The sequence below is a fragment of the Micromonas pusilla genome, assembly GCF_000151265.4.
Source record: "Micromonas pusilla CCMP1545 genomic scaffold MICPUCscaffold_12, whole genome shotgun sequence".
NCBI classification, from domain to species: Eukaryota; Viridiplantae; Chlorophyta; class Mamiellophyceae; order Mamiellales; family Mamiellaceae; genus Micromonas; species Micromonas pusilla.
Genome location: NW_003315893.1, coordinates 720761 through 735592, shown reverse-complemented (window position 1 = coordinate 735592; position 14832 = coordinate 720761). Strand labels below are relative to the sequence as shown.

The 14832-nt window shown below is 68.1% G+C and overlaps 10 protein-coding genes across 10 annotated transcripts; 4 read left to right on the top strand and 6 right to left on the bottom strand.

Annotated features, from left to right (window-relative positions):
* Positions 1 to 255: 255 nt before the first annotated feature.
* Positions 256 to 1122, top strand: MICPUCDRAFT_35949 (uncharacterized protein; the record flags this gene model as incomplete). Its single annotated transcript, XM_003062641.1, has 1 exon — positions 256 to 1122. One exon carries the CDS (start codon positions 256 to 258, stop codon positions 1120 to 1122), a length of 867 nt encoding a protein of 288 aa, XP_003062687.1.
* A 151-nt stretch (positions 1123 to 1273) lies between these two features.
* On the top strand, positions 1274 to 2821 carry MICPUCDRAFT_52324 (uncharacterized protein; the record flags this gene model as incomplete). The annotated part of the gene is made up of 1 exon (XM_003062640.1): positions 1274 to 2821. One exon carries the CDS (start codon positions 1274 to 1276, stop codon positions 2819 to 2821), a length of 1548 nt encoding a protein of 515 aa, XP_003062686.1.
* Positions 2822 to 2910: 89 nt separating this feature from the next.
* Positions 2911 to 3781, bottom strand: MICPUCDRAFT_52323 (uncharacterized protein; the record flags this gene model as incomplete). The annotated part of the gene is made up of 2 exons (XM_003062400.1): positions 2911 to 3004; positions 3036 to 3781. The coding sequence occupies 2 exons, from the start codon at positions 3779 to 3781 to the stop codon at positions 2911 to 2913; spliced, it is 840 nt and encodes a 279-aa protein (XP_003062446.1).
* Positions 3782 to 4458: 677 nt separating this feature from the next.
* On the bottom strand, positions 4459 to 5610 carry MICPUCDRAFT_52321 (uncharacterized protein; the record flags this gene model as incomplete). Its single annotated transcript, XM_003062399.1, has 1 exon — positions 4459 to 5610. The coding sequence occupies one exon, from the start codon at positions 5608 to 5610 to the stop codon at positions 4459 to 4461; it is 1152 nt and encodes a 383-aa protein (XP_003062445.1).
* Positions 5611 to 5842: 232 nt separating this feature from the next.
* MICPUCDRAFT_52320 (uncharacterized protein) lies at positions 5843 to 6784 on the bottom strand (the record flags this gene model as incomplete). Its single annotated transcript, XM_003062398.1, has 1 exon — positions 5843 to 6784. One exon carries the CDS (start codon positions 6782 to 6784, stop codon positions 5843 to 5845), a length of 942 nt encoding a protein of 313 aa, XP_003062444.1.
* A 99-nt stretch (positions 6785 to 6883) lies between these two features.
* On the top strand, positions 6884 to 7384 carry MICPUCDRAFT_52319 (uncharacterized protein; the record flags this gene model as incomplete). Its single annotated transcript, XM_003062639.1, has 1 exon — positions 6884 to 7384. The coding sequence occupies one exon, from the start codon at positions 6884 to 6886 to the stop codon at positions 7382 to 7384; it is 501 nt and encodes a 166-aa protein (XP_003062685.1).
* A 115-nt stretch (positions 7385 to 7499) lies between these two features.
* On the bottom strand, positions 7500 to 8306 carry MICPUCDRAFT_21519 (uncharacterized protein; the record flags this gene model as incomplete). Its single annotated transcript, XM_003062397.1, has 1 exon — positions 7500 to 8306. One exon carries the CDS (start codon positions 8304 to 8306, stop codon positions 7500 to 7502), a length of 807 nt encoding a protein of 268 aa, XP_003062443.1.
* A 643-nt stretch (positions 8307 to 8949) lies between these two features.
* On the top strand, positions 8950 to 9390 carry MICPUCDRAFT_7563 (uncharacterized protein; the record flags this gene model as incomplete). Its single annotated transcript, XM_003062638.1, has 1 exon — positions 8950 to 9390. A coding segment is annotated over one exon (441 nt), but the record flags the coding sequence as incomplete, so codon positions are not given.
* A 375-nt stretch (positions 9391 to 9765) lies between these two features.
* Positions 9766 to 11184, bottom strand: MICPUCDRAFT_42277 (uncharacterized protein; the record flags this gene model as incomplete). The annotated part of the gene is made up of 1 exon (XM_003062396.1): positions 9766 to 11184. One exon carries the CDS (start codon positions 11182 to 11184, stop codon positions 9766 to 9768), a length of 1419 nt encoding a protein of 472 aa, XP_003062442.1.
* Positions 11185 to 13054: 1870 nt separating this feature from the next.
* Positions 13055 to 14593, bottom strand: MICPUCDRAFT_48602 (uncharacterized protein; the record flags this gene model as incomplete). The annotated part of the gene is made up of 1 exon (XM_003062395.1): positions 13055 to 14593. The coding sequence occupies one exon, from the start codon at positions 14591 to 14593 to the stop codon at positions 13055 to 13057; it is 1539 nt and encodes a 512-aa protein (XP_003062441.1).
* Positions 14594 to 14832: the final 239 nt, after the last annotated feature.

The window sequence follows — 14832 nt, the reverse complement described above, 5'->3', positions numbered from 1 at the left end:
ACGTCGTCCTCCACGTAGCAAATGCATTGCACACCGCGAAGCGCCGCGGACGTCATGTCGTCCGTCGCGTTCGCATCGTCGGATACGAGGGCGGCGGCGGCGACGTCCTCGCGCGCTCGCGCGTCGATCCCCCGACGCGCGGCGCGCGCGGCGTCGGCGACGCGGCGCGCCCGCGCGTCGTCGTCCCCGTCCACGAGCGACGGCACGACGACGTCGTCGACGTCGTCGTCGTCCGAGACGACGGAGACGGGCGCGATGCGATACACGTACCTCGGCGGGAACAGCTGGTTCGCGGAGATGCGCGTCTCGAACGTGCGCGTCCTGTGCGATCCTTGGCTCGTCGGCGACCTGACGTTCTTCGACATGCCCGCGCTGTACGTCGGACGAAAGGCGCTGTCGGAGAGCGAGCGATGGCTGGACCTCGCGAGAGGCGCGGACGTGATCTTACTCTCGCAGGGGTGGGAGGACCACGCGCACGTCCCGACGCTCAAGGCGCTGCTGAAGACGATCCCGGACGTCCCGGTCGTCGGGTCCCCGGCGGCGGCGGACGTCGCGCGCGGGCTCGGCTTCGCGAACGTCACTTCGCTGCGCGCCAACGCGCGAACCGTGATTCGCCCGAGACGCGCCGACGCCGACGCCGACGCCGACGCCGACGGCGAAGGGCTCGCCATCATCGCCACGGAGGGCGCGCTCGTGGGCCCGCCGTGGTCGACCAGGGAGGCCGGGTTCGTGCTCACGGACGGCGCGGACGGCGCGCGGCTGTACTACGAGCCGCACTGCTCGTACGACCCCGAGTCCGTGCGCGCGGCGACGCGCGCCGCCGGCGGCCGCGTCGACGCGTGCGTCACACCGATTCGCAGCGTCGACGTCGCGGGGTTCACGCTCGTGAGCGGCGGCGCCGAGGCCGCGACGCTGCTCGAGCGACTCGGCGTCCCGCGCGTCGTGCTACCGCTGAGGAACGGCGAGCTGGAGCAGGAGGGCGCGAGCGCGGGGTGGCTCGGCACGGACGGGACGACGCGCGACGCGTTCGCGAGGGCGTGCGACGCGCGGTTCGGCGAGGGACGAACGACGGTGGAGTGGCCGACGCCGGGGGAGGGGATAGAGATAGAGGTGGTGCGGTAGAGAGGGCGAGTGCGGGGGGTCGCGGGGTCCCCGCGGCGTCGCGGCGTCGCGCGCGTAGACGTTTAACGCTGTCGACGTTTCCGAGATCACAAACTGGAGATCGCGCGCATTCGCCGTCGCGCCCCCCGCCGGTCCCGTCGGCGCGGCGGCGATGGCGCCCTCGGCGGACGACGACCCCGCGGACGCGGACGCGTCCTCCTCCGTCGCCTCGGTCGCCGCGGCGCTTCAGGCCGTGCTCCTCGCCGCCGCGCGCGAGGTCGTCGGTCCCGTCGCGGCGACGACCGTGCTCTCGCGCCCGGCCGCGCGCGTCGACGCGACGCAGGCGGCGTCCTCGCTCGCGCCGCAGACGGACGCCGCGGACTTCAAGTCCCGCGCGGCGACCGTCCTGTTCAAGGCCCTCGCGGCGACCGCGGGGCGCGAAAGCGACGCGGAGGAGGAGAAGGATCGCGCGGCGCCCCGGGGCGAGTGCCGCGCGTTCATCGCCGAGAGCGACGACGGCACCGCCGCCGGTCTGACGCTGTGGCTGACGACGCCGATGGGCGTGCGCAAACGCCGCGCGTACGCGGACGCGCGCGCGCTCGCGGACGCGCTCGTGGAGGCGATGGAGCCGAGGGCGTTGGCCTCGCGCGTCGCGGACGTGCGCGTCACGCCGGGAGGCGAGCTCAGATTCACCACCGTCGCCAGGCTCGTCGCCGCGCGCCGAGAAGGCCTTCTCGCGTGCCGCGTCTGCGCGTGGCTGTGCGCGGGCGACCGCGGCCTTCGGGAGCACACGCAGGTGAGGCACGCGCGGACGTACGAGGACGCGCTGAGCGCGGTCGCGGACAACAGAAACGCGCTCGTCGCGTCCGCGGCGAGCGCGACGACGACGACGCACGCCGCCGCCGCCGCCGCCGCCGCCGACGACGACGACGCGGAGCCGTCGTCGTGGCGCGACAAGCGCGCCGCCGCGTCCAAGGCGATGACGCACCCGGGTCTGCTGGCGTGCGCGCGCGGGGACCTGCGCGAGGTGGCGCGGCTCGTGAACGAGGACGGATGGGACCCGAAGAGCGACGTCGAGGGCGTCGGCGTGGACGCGCGCGGATCGTGCGCGCTGCACTGGGCCGCCGGCGAGGGCCACGTGGACATCGTCAGATACCTCGTCGACGTCGTGGGCGAGGACCCGCGCCGCGCGCAGACGAAGAGAGACCGCCGCGGCGCGATGCACTGGGCGGCGAGGAACGGCCGCGTGGACGTCATGCGATGGCTGACGAACGCGGCGCGCGTGGACGCCGACGCGCCGACGACGGACGGGACGACGCCGTTCATGCTCGCGACGTGGAAGGGCGGGTCGATCGCGATGCGATGGCTCGTGGACGACGCGGGGGTGGACCCGACCGCGCTGAACGTGTTCGGGTGCAACGCCGCGCAGTGGGCGGCGATGAACGGCGACGTGGAGGCGTTAGAGCTTCTCGCCGAGCTCGGCGTCGACGTCGGCGTGTTGAACCGAAACGGGCACAGCGCGTTGCATAAGGCGGCGACGAAAGGGCGGCGGGGGGCGTGCGAGTGGCTGATCGATGTCGCGGGGTTAGGGCTGAAGCACATGCGCGCGGACGCGGACGGGAACACCCCCGCGGAGATGGCGCGGTTGGAGGGGTACGCCGAGCTCGCGTCTTGGCTGTCGGCGCGGAGGACGGAGCTCGCCGCCGCCGCCGGCGACTAGTCAACAGAAGGAAGTAAATCTTAGTCTTCACTCATAGAAGCACTCTCATCGAGCTCCCAGCAGCTTGCGCGACGCGAAATGCGCCGCGGTCATCCCCGCGGCGACGATCCACCCCCTCGCGCCCTCCCAGTCCACGCTCGACCGCGGCGACGCGACGCCGCCGCGGCCGCCTCCCCCGCGTTTCTCGAGGTGCGCGTCGAACGTCTCCCGCCACGCGTCCGGGTTCGCGCGCAGGTCCGGCCCGAACGGCCAGTCCGGGGGCATCTTCTCCGGGTCGAGATCCTCCAACCCCGGCGCGGACTCGATGACTCTGACCAACGACGCGTACACCACCTCCTGCCCGAGCGCGTTGAAGTGGATGCCGTCGTCGAACAGCGTCGTCGGACCGTCCGTCGACGCCGCGGCGGATTCCAACGCGTCCGACGTCGACGCGAACAGATCGACGCACGGGACGCCGTGAAGCATCGCGACCGCCATCGCGGCGTCCGCGTACCTGCGCGTGTTCGCGTTCGTGCGCTCGAGCCTCCCGACCGCGTCGTCCTGGTACGTCTCTCTCTGGTACGCGAGCCTCCCGGGCTCGTCCATGCACGGCGGCGTCATGACGACGACGTGCTCCGCGCGCTGTTTCAGCTTGGCCACGATCGCGTCCAGATTCGATCGGTACTCTTCCAGCGGCACCGTCGGCGCGGGCTCGACCTCCGGCAGCGCCGCGTCGTTCGTGCCGAGCATGACCGTCACGAGGAGAGGTTTGTCGCGTCCGCGCGCGGACGCGGGGAAGAGCTCGTCGACCATCGCGAGGCACCACCGCGAGTTGTATCCGCCGTATCCGCGGTTGATCACGTCGACTCGGCGCTGGTATCTCATCGCCAGCGCGGCGCCCCATCCCGCGGGCTGGAACGAGCGCTGCGTCAGGGAGTCGCCGAAGATGACGATCGCGCGGCGGCGATCGGTGAGGCCCATGGCGAGAGCCGAGAGCGCGCGCGGAAGTGCGCGGGAGACGAGAGGGTTCATGATGAACTCTGCAAATGTTAATTTTTTTTTGGCAGCGCAGCGGCGCGCTGGTGGAAGCACAGTCGACCGCGCGCATGGGCGAAGACGAGAGCTCGTGCGCGTCGGGGTCCGGCCGCGAGGACGACGAGCCCGCGTGCGACGTCAGCGCGGACTTCCTCGCGGGCGTGAGCTGCTACGTCGACAGGTTCCGCCGCGCGTCCGTCACGGTGCGTCCGCGAGCGAAATCGTTCGTGGTCGCGACGCGACGCACCCGTCGTCCCTCCTCGCGCGCGCCTCCTGACCGCCGTTCACCCTCACCCCACCGCGTCTCGTTCGCAGGAGCACAAGGACTGAATCAAGCACACCGCGTCGAGGGCGTTCTACTACGTCTTCGGATGGCGCGAACGCGCGCGTCGAGAGGAGGCGCGGAAAAACAAACAGCGGGCGCGGGCGACGACGGACGACGACGAGAGCGCGACGGCGCCGCGGCGGTGACGACCGCGTCCCTAAACCGAGGGTGCCGACGCACCCCGGCGGGACGCGCTCCGATATCCGACGGCGCGCGCGCGCGTTAGCACCACCACTAGCTCCTACGGTACACAAAGAATAAGAACACACTACTGTACGCCGCCCGCTCGCGCTCGCGCTCACGCGGCGAACACTTCGCGAAGCATCGCAGCGGACGATCCCTCCGGCGCGTCCGCGACGTACATCTCGTGCACCTCGTCGTCTTCTCCCCCCTCCGCGCGCCGCTCTCTCGCCCACGTCATCGGTCGTCGGCGTCTCTTCGATCGCGCGATGAGAAACATCGTCGCGAGCGCGGCGACCTGCGCGAGCGCCTTCTCCGGGCGGAGCGCGAACGCGGCGACGTCCGACGCCGTCTTCTTCGAGAGCGCGAAGACGGCGTCGACGGCGACGGGAAACGAAAACCGCCGCCGCCGCCGCCGCCGCGCGCGACGCTTCCGCGGTGACGTCACGCGCGCGCCGATGCTCACCTCTCTCTCGTCCGTCATCACGACGGTCGTCGCCTCGCTCTTCGCGTCGTCGGGGACGTCCGCGCGCGGGGGAGACTCGATCGTCGTCGTCGTCGTCGTCGTCGTCGTCGTCGTCGCCTTCGCTTCCCCGCCGCCGCCGCCGCCGCGGCCGTCGCTCGAGTCGTTCCCCCACGACGCGGAGACGCCTTCCACGCTGCTCACGCTGTCCCCGACGTTGTCTACCGATTCAGGTCTGTGGCGGGTGTTCTCCCGCGACGACGAGGACGGCCGCTCGATCTCGTTCGTCTCGACCGGCATCGGCGGCGGCGCCGCCGGCGACGACGACGCCGCGCGCTCGGGCGACGGCGGCATCTCGAGCCTTCGACGCGCGGGTCGCGATGCCGACTCCGGCGCCGACGACGAGTCCGACGACGACGGCGTGTCGTCGTCCGCGGGCGCGGGCGCGGCCGTGAACGCGGCGTTCATCGCCGCCGCGAGCTCCTCCGCGCGCGGGGCGTTCCCCGTCGCCGCGGGCGGCGCCGACGCTTTGACGATGGGCGAGTTGGGAACCGTCGCCGCGCGAGACGGCGGGCACGAGTCGCGCATCTCGTTCGCGCGCTCCCTCACGCCTTTCATGCCGCTTATGCGCGTCATCGCGACCGCCTGGGACGCGAAGTACATCGCGAGGTACCCGCTGATCTCTTCCGTGCTCGGCGCCGCGTCCGCGCGTCGCGGCGGCGAGAGCAGCGAAGCGACGAAGTCGTCGTCGTTGTTGCCGAATTCGCCCTCCGCGCCTCCGCGCGCGGGCGAGGACGCGACGCTCATGACGCGACGGCGCGCGACCTGGCCGCGCTCCCGCGGTTCTCTCGCGCTGATATCGCGCTCGCTCCGCGCTGGGTCTCGCGCGCGGACCGGGGGCGCGGGTTGTGCGCGCGGACGCGCCGCGGCCGAAGTTTCGTACCCCCGAGACAAAACGCGCACCGCACCAGCGCGCCGGCTCGATTGGAAAGCGTTTTTTTATCACGGGCGCCGCTGCTGCTATCTATCGTCCGTCCGCTCACTTCCTCTGCTTCTTCCCCTCCCGCTCCTCCTTCGCGACATCGCGTTGTTTCCTCCGCGCGGCGATCTTCGCAAAGTTCGGCGCGCGCACGGTCGGCATCAGCACCTCGTCGTCGGAGTCCTCCGCGTCGTCGTCGGAGTCGTCGGCGTCCTCGTCGGCGTCCTCGGAGCCGTCGTCGTCGCTCGCGTCCTCTTCCGAAGACGACGTCTCGTCCCCGTCCTCGTCGTCCTCACTGTCGTCGTCCTCGTCCGTGTCGATGACGTGCGCCGGGGGCACCCAGCACCCCTGCTCCTCGGAGAACCCGCCGTTCACGCGGAGACGCTCCTTCGCCGCCGCCGTCGGGTCGAGCGCTTCTCTCCCGCCGCCGCCGCCGCCGCCGCCGCCGCCGCCGCCGCCCGAGGCCGCGGCCGCGGCCGCCTTCTCCTCCCGTCGCTTCTTCTTCGCGAGCTGTTTCGCCTCGGCCGCGGCCTCTAACGCCGCGGCCTGCGCTTTCTTCTTCCGCTTCTCCGCCGCGGCGCGCTCCTTCGCCTCTCGCTCTCGCTCCGCGGCGACCTCCTCGGGCGGACGCTCGGTCAAAAGTTTCGCCCCGGAATCGCCGCTCGTGAGCATCTCCACGCCCTTCTCGAACCGCTTCCCCGCGCTGTGCATCACGACCGCGGCCTCTTTCGCCTGGACGTACCGCCCCGTGATCCTGCAGAACAGCTTCCCGGGGGCGTACTTCGCGGGAACGATGTGCGGCGCGAACTGCTTCAGGGAATCGAGATCGCGTCTCCGCGCGAGCGCGGCGGCGAACTTCTTCCCGCGGACGTACGGCGCGATCGCTTCCTGACGCGCGGCCATGACGTGCCCGGTGAGCGTGCACTTCACCCGGCCATCGCCCTCGCGCGCGAGCGCGGGGAACTCGCGCAGGAGCGCGTCGACGCCGTCGTCCGCCGACATCTCGGAATGACTCGGTTGGTCTCGATCGCGCCGACTTTTTTTTACTCACAAAGATGAAGTCGAGGCGACGTCGGGCACATTCCTCGCCGCGCCGCCGCCATGGAGTCGTGGGATTCGAGCACGCTATCGACGGTCAAGAAGATCCCGCTGCTGACGCACAAGGCGGGCCCCCGGGACGGCGACGCGTGGGTCGCGCGCCTCAAGGAGGAGTACACCGCGCTCATCGGGTACGTGCAGTCGAACAAGGCGAACGACAACGACTGGTTCACCGTGAGCAGCAACAAGGAAGGGACGAAGTGGAGCGGGAAGTGCTGGTACGTCCACGAGCTCGTGAGGTACGAGTTCGCCCTGCAGTTCGAGGTCCCGGTGACGTACCCGGCGACGCCGTTCGAGATCGAGCTCCCGGAGCTGGACGGGAAGACCGCGAAGATGTATAGGGGCGGGAAGGTGTGCCTGACGATTCACTTCAAGCCGCTGTGGGCGAAGAACGCGCCGCACTTTGGGATCGCGCACGCGCTGTGCTTAGGGTTAGCGCCGTGGCTCGCCGCGGAGGTGCCGGCGCTCGTCGAGCGCGGCGTCATCGAGGAGTTCGCGAAGTGATGCGTCGGACCCGCGACCGAACGAAACCAAACGATCGATCTTTCCTCGCGTCGACGACAGTTTTCAGAACGCTCGTCGTCGTCGACCTCGCTCGCCCTCTTCACTCGAACGACGATCAACTCTCCCCCGCGCTCGCTTCCTCGTCGTCGTTCCCCTTCCCCTCGTTCGCTCTCTCCTCCTTCTCTTTCGCCGCGGCCGCCGCCTTCTCCTCCGCGTACGCGCCGATCCTCTCCGCGGCGGCGTCGAAGTCGATAGCCGCCTGTTGCGTCAGAGGGTCCGCGAACATGTCCTCCGCGACTTTGGCGCTAATCGTGAACGTGTCGCACCCCTCCGCGGCGAGCTTCGCGATGTCCGCGACGTTCCTCACGCTCGCGACTAAGATCCTCATGTCCGAATCTAACTTATCCGCGGTCTTTTGCATCTCCACGATCGTCCCGAACCCGTCCCGCCCGGCGTCGTTCATTCGCCCTAAATACGGCGCGACGTAATTCGCCCCCACGGCGGCGGCGAGAACAGCCTGATGCGACGCGTACGCGGCCGTGAGCGTGACTCGGATGCCGTCCGCGACGAGCGCGTTCGCGGCTTTGATCCCGTCGAACGTCGCGGGCACCTTCACGACGATGACGTCCGGGTCGTACTTCGCCAACGCGATGCCGTTTTTCCACATCTCATCCGAGGACTCCCCCCAGGTCTGGACTTGGAACTCCTGGACCGCGTCGTACTCCAGCGCTTGTCTCGCGAGTTCCGTGAGCGCGGCGACGTTGCACTCGCGGCCGTCGCGCTCGAGGATGATCGGGTTCGTCGTCACCCCCGCGAAGATCCCGGACGGGAGCCACTTCGCCCACTCCTCCTCGGACGCGCTGTCTAGGAACAAGCACAGGTTGCCGCTGTAGTCGACGTCCGCGTCGTCGTACACGTCCATCTCTTCGCCGCCGATGTGCGACGCGCGGAGGACGTGCGAGGGAGGTCGCGCGGCGCGAACGCGCGGGCGCGCGAACGCGCGCGCGCGCGACGCCGGCGCGTTCGCGGAGGAGAGACGGACGCGTTGGGCGGTGACGCATCGCGCCGTCATCGCCGTCGCCGCCATCTGTCACGCGTTCGGACCGCGCGTCGAGGGCGTGGCGAATGCGCGTTCGCGCGTGCCTCCGCGTGCGGTGGTTCTCGACGCGAGGCGTGACGCGACGGTCGCTCCGACGACGATGTGTCGCTCGATCTCGTGGAACGCGCGCGCGGGAGTGCGTCCGCGGAGGTATAAGTAGTAGGACGACGCGTTTTGCGATCGACTCGGAAGCTCCAAAACGCGCTCTGCTGCGACCGACGGAAAATCGCCCTGTTCGCGCGGCCCCTCGCACTCCCCCACCGCGCACGCGGGCGTCGGAGCCGCGCGGACGAGACCCGCGACGGGCGCTCCTCCGAACGACCGAACGCTCCGCGCGGGGTTCGACGCGCGCCGATCGTTCCTCGCCCGCGCGGCGTGCGTCGATCGCGCGAGGCTCGACGAGATTTGATTGATTTAGGGTTGGCGAGCGCGCGCGACGACGATGGCGTACAAACAGACCGGCGGGATCGCGCGCATCAAGAACGTCGTCACCGACGGTCTTCGGTACCGGCTCGCGGACGCGCGAGGGGAGGTCTTAGGGCGCTTCGCCGCGTGCGTGTCGCGCGTCCTGCAGGGGAAGGACAAGCCGACGTACGAGCCGCACCGCGCGGAAGGGGACGTCGTCGTCGTCACGAACGCGAAAGACATCGTCCTCACGGGACGCAAGCTGGAGGATAAGAAGTACTACCGGCACACCGGGTACGTCGGGAACTTAGTCACGAGGACGGCGAAGGAGATGATGGAGCGAGAGCCGACGTTTTTGATACGCAAGGCCGTGGAGCGGATGCTGCCGAAGAACAAGCTTCGCAAAGACATGATGAGAAAATTGCGCGTGTTCCCGGGGGAGACGCACGCGTTCGACGACGTCCCGCTCGTGCCGCTGAAGATGCCGCCGAGGGTGATCAGAGCGCGGAAGGTCCCGCGACACACGATGCCGGAGGGGTTCACCCCGTTGAACCCGGTCGCGTTCGCGAAGAACGTCGCGTTGGCGACGAAGAGCAACGACGCGCTCGCGGCGCTCGAGGCGAAAAAAGCCGCGGCGGCGGAGTGGAGACGGGATCCCGCGATGACGAACCCGCCCCCCGCGCACGAGACGGAGCACTCGAGAGCGGGGCGATGATGAATTAGCGAATAGACATAACGATGAAGTCGATTGAAACGAAAGTAATCTAAACAGCGAAAGCATCGTCGCGTTCCGCGCTGCCGATTCGGCGGTTTGTGCATATGGTTCGAGGACTGGCCGCGAACCCTCCCTCTTCTCCTGCTCCGACTTTCGGGCTGGTCAACCGTAGTATTTGTTCGAGTACACGTCCGAATCGCGGCAGTAGTCGTTGTAGTACTGCAGCCGAGAGATCAGCACGAGCGCGCCGACCCACAACATGAAATACCCCATCGATATCAACATGAACCCGACCCAAAGGTTGTACGACGCCGCCGCCATGTTGTCGCACGGCCCGCCCATCGCCCTGAGCGCGTCGTCGACGAAACCGCACGTGAGCATGTTATCCAACGTCGTTTGGATGTCCTTGACGCCGGTCGCGGCGGACGCGCTCGCTTTGTACGTCGTCCATATGTCCGACGGAATTTGCCTGTTCGCGTAACACATCCCTAGGCCGTGAATCGGGTCTGAGGTGGAGGAGAAATCGCACTTGATGCTCGCGGCGTCCGTGGAGAACGTGGACAAGCCCATGGTGTACATCGCCGTTGGGTACCCCGCGGTGCAGTCCGCCTCGGGGTACGCGTACACGACCCCGTCGGCGTCCGCGGTGAGCTTCGTCAGCAAATTCTTCGTGTACGCGTCGCAGACGAACTTGGTGTAGTCTTGAGCGTAAAACGGCGTCGTCCCCGTGCACAACGTCGCCATGCTGATCTTCGCGTACGGTAAGCAGACGTACTTCACGTACTCGTTCGTGCTTGCGTACGTGTCTATTATTTCGTTGATGTAGTTCGCTGCGGTGACGACCTGCTCTCGCGCGGCGTTCGACGCTTCGACCGCGTCCGCAGCCGCCATGCACGGGATGAAATCCGAGAGGTCGGAGTTCGTCGGGTCTATGAGGTACTGCTCGAACGCCCAGCACACGTCGTCCACGAGCGTCGCGACGATGGCCATGAGGCCGAAGATGATCCACGACAATATCAGCATGAGGGAGATGAAGATCGTGAAGAAGATCATGAGGCGGAACAACCCGAAGAAACCGAGCGCCCACATCGTGATGGACAGACCAAAGATCGCGCCCGCGATGATCGTGATGTACAGCCCCGCCGGTTCCAACGACTTGTCGATGAGGTCTTGCATATTTTGCGCTTCTTTCTCGACAGCCTGCGCGGCGGTGACTAAACCGCTCGTCGCGCTACTGACGGAGACGGAGCTCATGGATGCGTCCGCGGACGCGGTGTTCATCGTCGTCTGGATCGTTTTCGCGTCGGTGACGAGAGCCGTCGTTTGTTCGACGAGCGCCGCCGTCAAAGCCGAGGTGTTGTCGATGAGAACCGGGCCCTCCGCGAAGACGAGGAAGGACCCGCAGGCGATGACGATCACGAACATGAACATCGCGATCCGGTTGATCTTCACGTCTCGCTTCGTGAATTTACGCGGCTTGTACGCCTTGTTGCAGCACTTGCAGCACGTCGCGCCGAACAGTCTGGACAAGATGTACACGACGAGCATGAGGATCATGATGACGATCAGAACCAACCCCATGGCGATCCCGGGAATGCCTTGCCCGATGAGGGACATCATGTAATCGTCGTCGGTGATGTCGAAACCGCCATCGTACGTGTCGCCGCCGATCGGGTTGATCCTCGGAAGCCCCGTCGCCGCGGGACCGAGCTTCTCGGCGGTCCCGGTCGCGGTCGAGGTGTACGTCGAAGTCGTCGGCTCCGTCGGTTGAGCCGCCGTCGTGATCGGCGAGGTCGCTTTCACTTGCGTCGCGGTGCCCCACGACGTGCCGATACTCGACGTCCAATCGATAGAATTCACGGTCGTGCTCGCCTGCGTCTGGATAGTGATGACGGTGTTGCGCAGCGCGTTCAACTCGGTGCTCGTAAACGTGGAGGATCCTGTCGCTGGTAATATCGTCGCCGTCACGAACGTCTCCGCGCTCGTCGACAATCCTTTCGTCGTCAAATCAAGGGACACTTGAGACGTCGCGACAGATACACCAGTTGCGCCGTTGAAGATGGTCGCGATATCTGCGGCGAGCGTCGCGGGAACGCTCGTCGGCGTGAACGCCTCGAAGACGAAGTCGACGACGAACTCGGTGTACGTGGCAAGACTTACCGGATTTGGCGCGGAACCGTATGACGTAGGCGCCGGCGGTGTTCGCAAAGAGGGCGGTTGGTTCGTCACCACGAGCGTCTTGATGTTTGCCGGCGTCGTCTGGAAGGAGTTTGTCGGCGTCGTGGCGCAGGTCGTGAACCCGTCGGCTAGACCGTTCGTGTAATGAACATCCGTAGCGGTTGTGCAACCCGTGTTCGCGGCCTTGCACGCTTTCGCTTGCACGTACAACGCATCCCACCACGCGGTGTTGTAGTTGTAAATAGTCGGCGTACACGCGCAAGCGCCCTCGAAAAAGGGCAAGACGTCCACCCAAGCGGGGCCGGTGGGGTTATACACTGAAACCCTGTTCGGCGTAGGCGACGTAGGGCACAGCGCCTCGCAGCACGCTGTGGACGGGCTGCCCGCGGCGTCGTCCACGCACGCGAACAGCGGCGCGGCGGTTTGCTGATCGCACCAAGCCGCACCGGCTGTTCGTGCGCGAGAGTTGGAGAGAAGAGTGGAAGAAGGCTTCAGAAGAGACGACGAGGGGACGGGGTTGAAGGTTCGCGAGAGATCTCTCTCTCTCAGCGACGACGAGCGCGCGTCCCGGCGGCGTGAACGCTCGAAAAACCGCGGGCTCGTTCTCGTAACGTTTTGCTGTGAAGCGTTCACGACGCGCGCGCGTGGGATCGACGCGCGCGCTCGCGACGCGAGCAGTCTCCGCCGTTTCGAGTAGGCCATCACGAAGACGCGTTCAACATTGACGCCGCGGGGTGGTGCGAGAAGGAAAACGAGCGCGCGGAACTCACCGCTTTGCGCGTTCGCGACGTTCGTCGCCGCCGCGAGGAGCCCGAGGGCGAGGACGACGCTGAAGGCGCGCATCGTGCGTCCGAAGCGTTATCGCGCGTTTCGCGCGTTGCCTTTACCCGCGGCCAGCGCCCCGGCTTTTGTAAAAAACACCCGCCATGTCCCCCCGCGGCCCGCGGCCCCTGATTCGCCTGATGACCCCCACCCGATTTTCCACCCGATTTTAGACCCGATTTTGACCCACCCGGTTTTAAAATCGGGTGGGTTCACCCGAATTCGGGTGGGTCGTTGCAAAATCGGGTCTAAAATCGGGTGGGGTGACCCGATTTTGCTACTAGCCCTAATCCCTCTACTAAATCCCTGTGGTGAGTGAGTGTCCACCGTCGACGCTCGGGCGACGAGAACGCGACGCGCGTCGAAGGGATCCTAACAGTAGTGACTAATAATGATAACACGCGCGCGCGCGCGCGCGACCTAACCGCGATTTCACGCCGCTCGCGGCCGCTCACAGCTCCTCAATGAGCTTCTTCTTCGCGGGACCCGATGCGGGCGCGCGCGTCGCCGCCGCAGCCGCCGCCGCCGCGACCGAGGGCGCCGCCGCCGCCGCCGCCGCCGTCTCCCGCCGCGTCTCCGCCTCCCTCATCTCGCGCGCGAGCCACCGCCGCGCGAGCTCGAGCGCGCCTTCCTCGCCTTCCTCGCCTTCTCCCTCGCCCGTCGTCGCCCTCGCGACGTCCCCGGTATCGTCCGTCAGCGCGTTCGCGTAGCACAAGAGGTAAAACGCTTTCCTCTCCACGCGCGCGAGAGACGCGTCTTTCCTCCGCGGCGCCGTCTTCGCCGCCGCTCTCGAAGCGTCCGCGTCTTCCGCGATCGCGGCCTGGACGATCCTGTGCACGTCGCACAGCGCGAGGACGACGGCGCCTCGCCCGCCGCGAACGATGTCGTACACGTCCTGAAGCAGCGCGCCGTCCGCGGCGGTCGCGGCGGCGGCGGCCATCACGCCGTTCGGCGACGCCGCCGCGCGCGCGGCGACGCCGTGCAGCGCGGACGACGCGGTCTCGGGAAGAATGATCGCGGCGGCGTCGCGCGCGTCGCCGCGCGCGTCCTTCCCCGGCGGCCTCCGCGCGCCCGCGGCGAGCGCCGAGGACAGCGAGAGAAGCGACGCCGCCGCGGAGGACGGCGACGACGACCAGTCGCCGTCGTGCGACCGCATCGTGAGCGCGTACGCGGCGAGGACGTCGAGGAGATGCCACTTGAGCGCGCTGTGCGGTTTCACCGGGGTGATGCTCGAGAGCGGCGGGAGCGGCGCGTCCGGCGGCGGCGGCGGGGGCGTCTCCGGCGCGGCGCCGTCGTCGGCGGCGGCGGGCGGCGCCGGCGCGTCGGAGAGCTCGACGATCATCCTTCGCCCGTCCCTCGCGAGTTTGAGCTCCCTCGCGTCCGGGTTACGCCACCACGGCTTCCACGGCTGCACCATGTGCGACAGCTCGCCCGTCGCCGCCGCGCGCTCGAACGCGGCGAGCTCCTCGGGGGTGAGGTCCTCGAGCGAGAGCTCCTCGCCGCGCGACAGCTTCTCTAGATTCGCCTCCGAGAGCGCGCACGCGCCGGGGTCCGGCGCGCCGCCGTCCTCGCCGTCCTCGCCGTCCTCGCCGTCCTCGCCGTCCTCGCCGTCCTCGCCGTCGCGCCCGCCGCCGCGCGGATCCTTCCCGTCCGGCGGGTACGCCCCCGCGGCGAAGTCGTCCTCGTCCTCGCGCTCGTCGTGAAACTTCTTCAGGATCTGCGTCATCTTCCTCTTCTCCTCGTCCTCCACGGTCAACCCTCTCAGCGCGTTCGCGAAATTTTCCCCGTGGAACCCGTCCACGCACCGCGCGTCGTGCGTCTTGTAGCATTCCAGCGCGCAGTACCTCCGCGAGCACCGAGGGCACGTGTACTTCGCGCGAGCGACGTTGCACACGCCGCAGACGAAGACGCCATCGCTCGGTCTCGCGTCGCCGTCCGCGGCGGCGGCCTTCGCGTCGCGAAGGATCGCCGCCGGGTCCGGCGCGCTCATCCCCGCGCCCGATGCATGCGCGATCTGACGACGCGACGCGCGATGGACGAACCCGGGTCGATCGCGTCGACCGCGCCGCCGCGCGCCGTTCGCGAATGAACGAGCGGCGAACGAAAGACACTTACAGTAGTGAAGTTGATTTTCGTCTCGCTTCTGTTCAGTTATTGCTTCTCAAGGTCTACGGCTCTACGCCTCGTTCGCGTCCGTCTCCGGGTCGCCCTCTCTCGCCCACAGCGCGA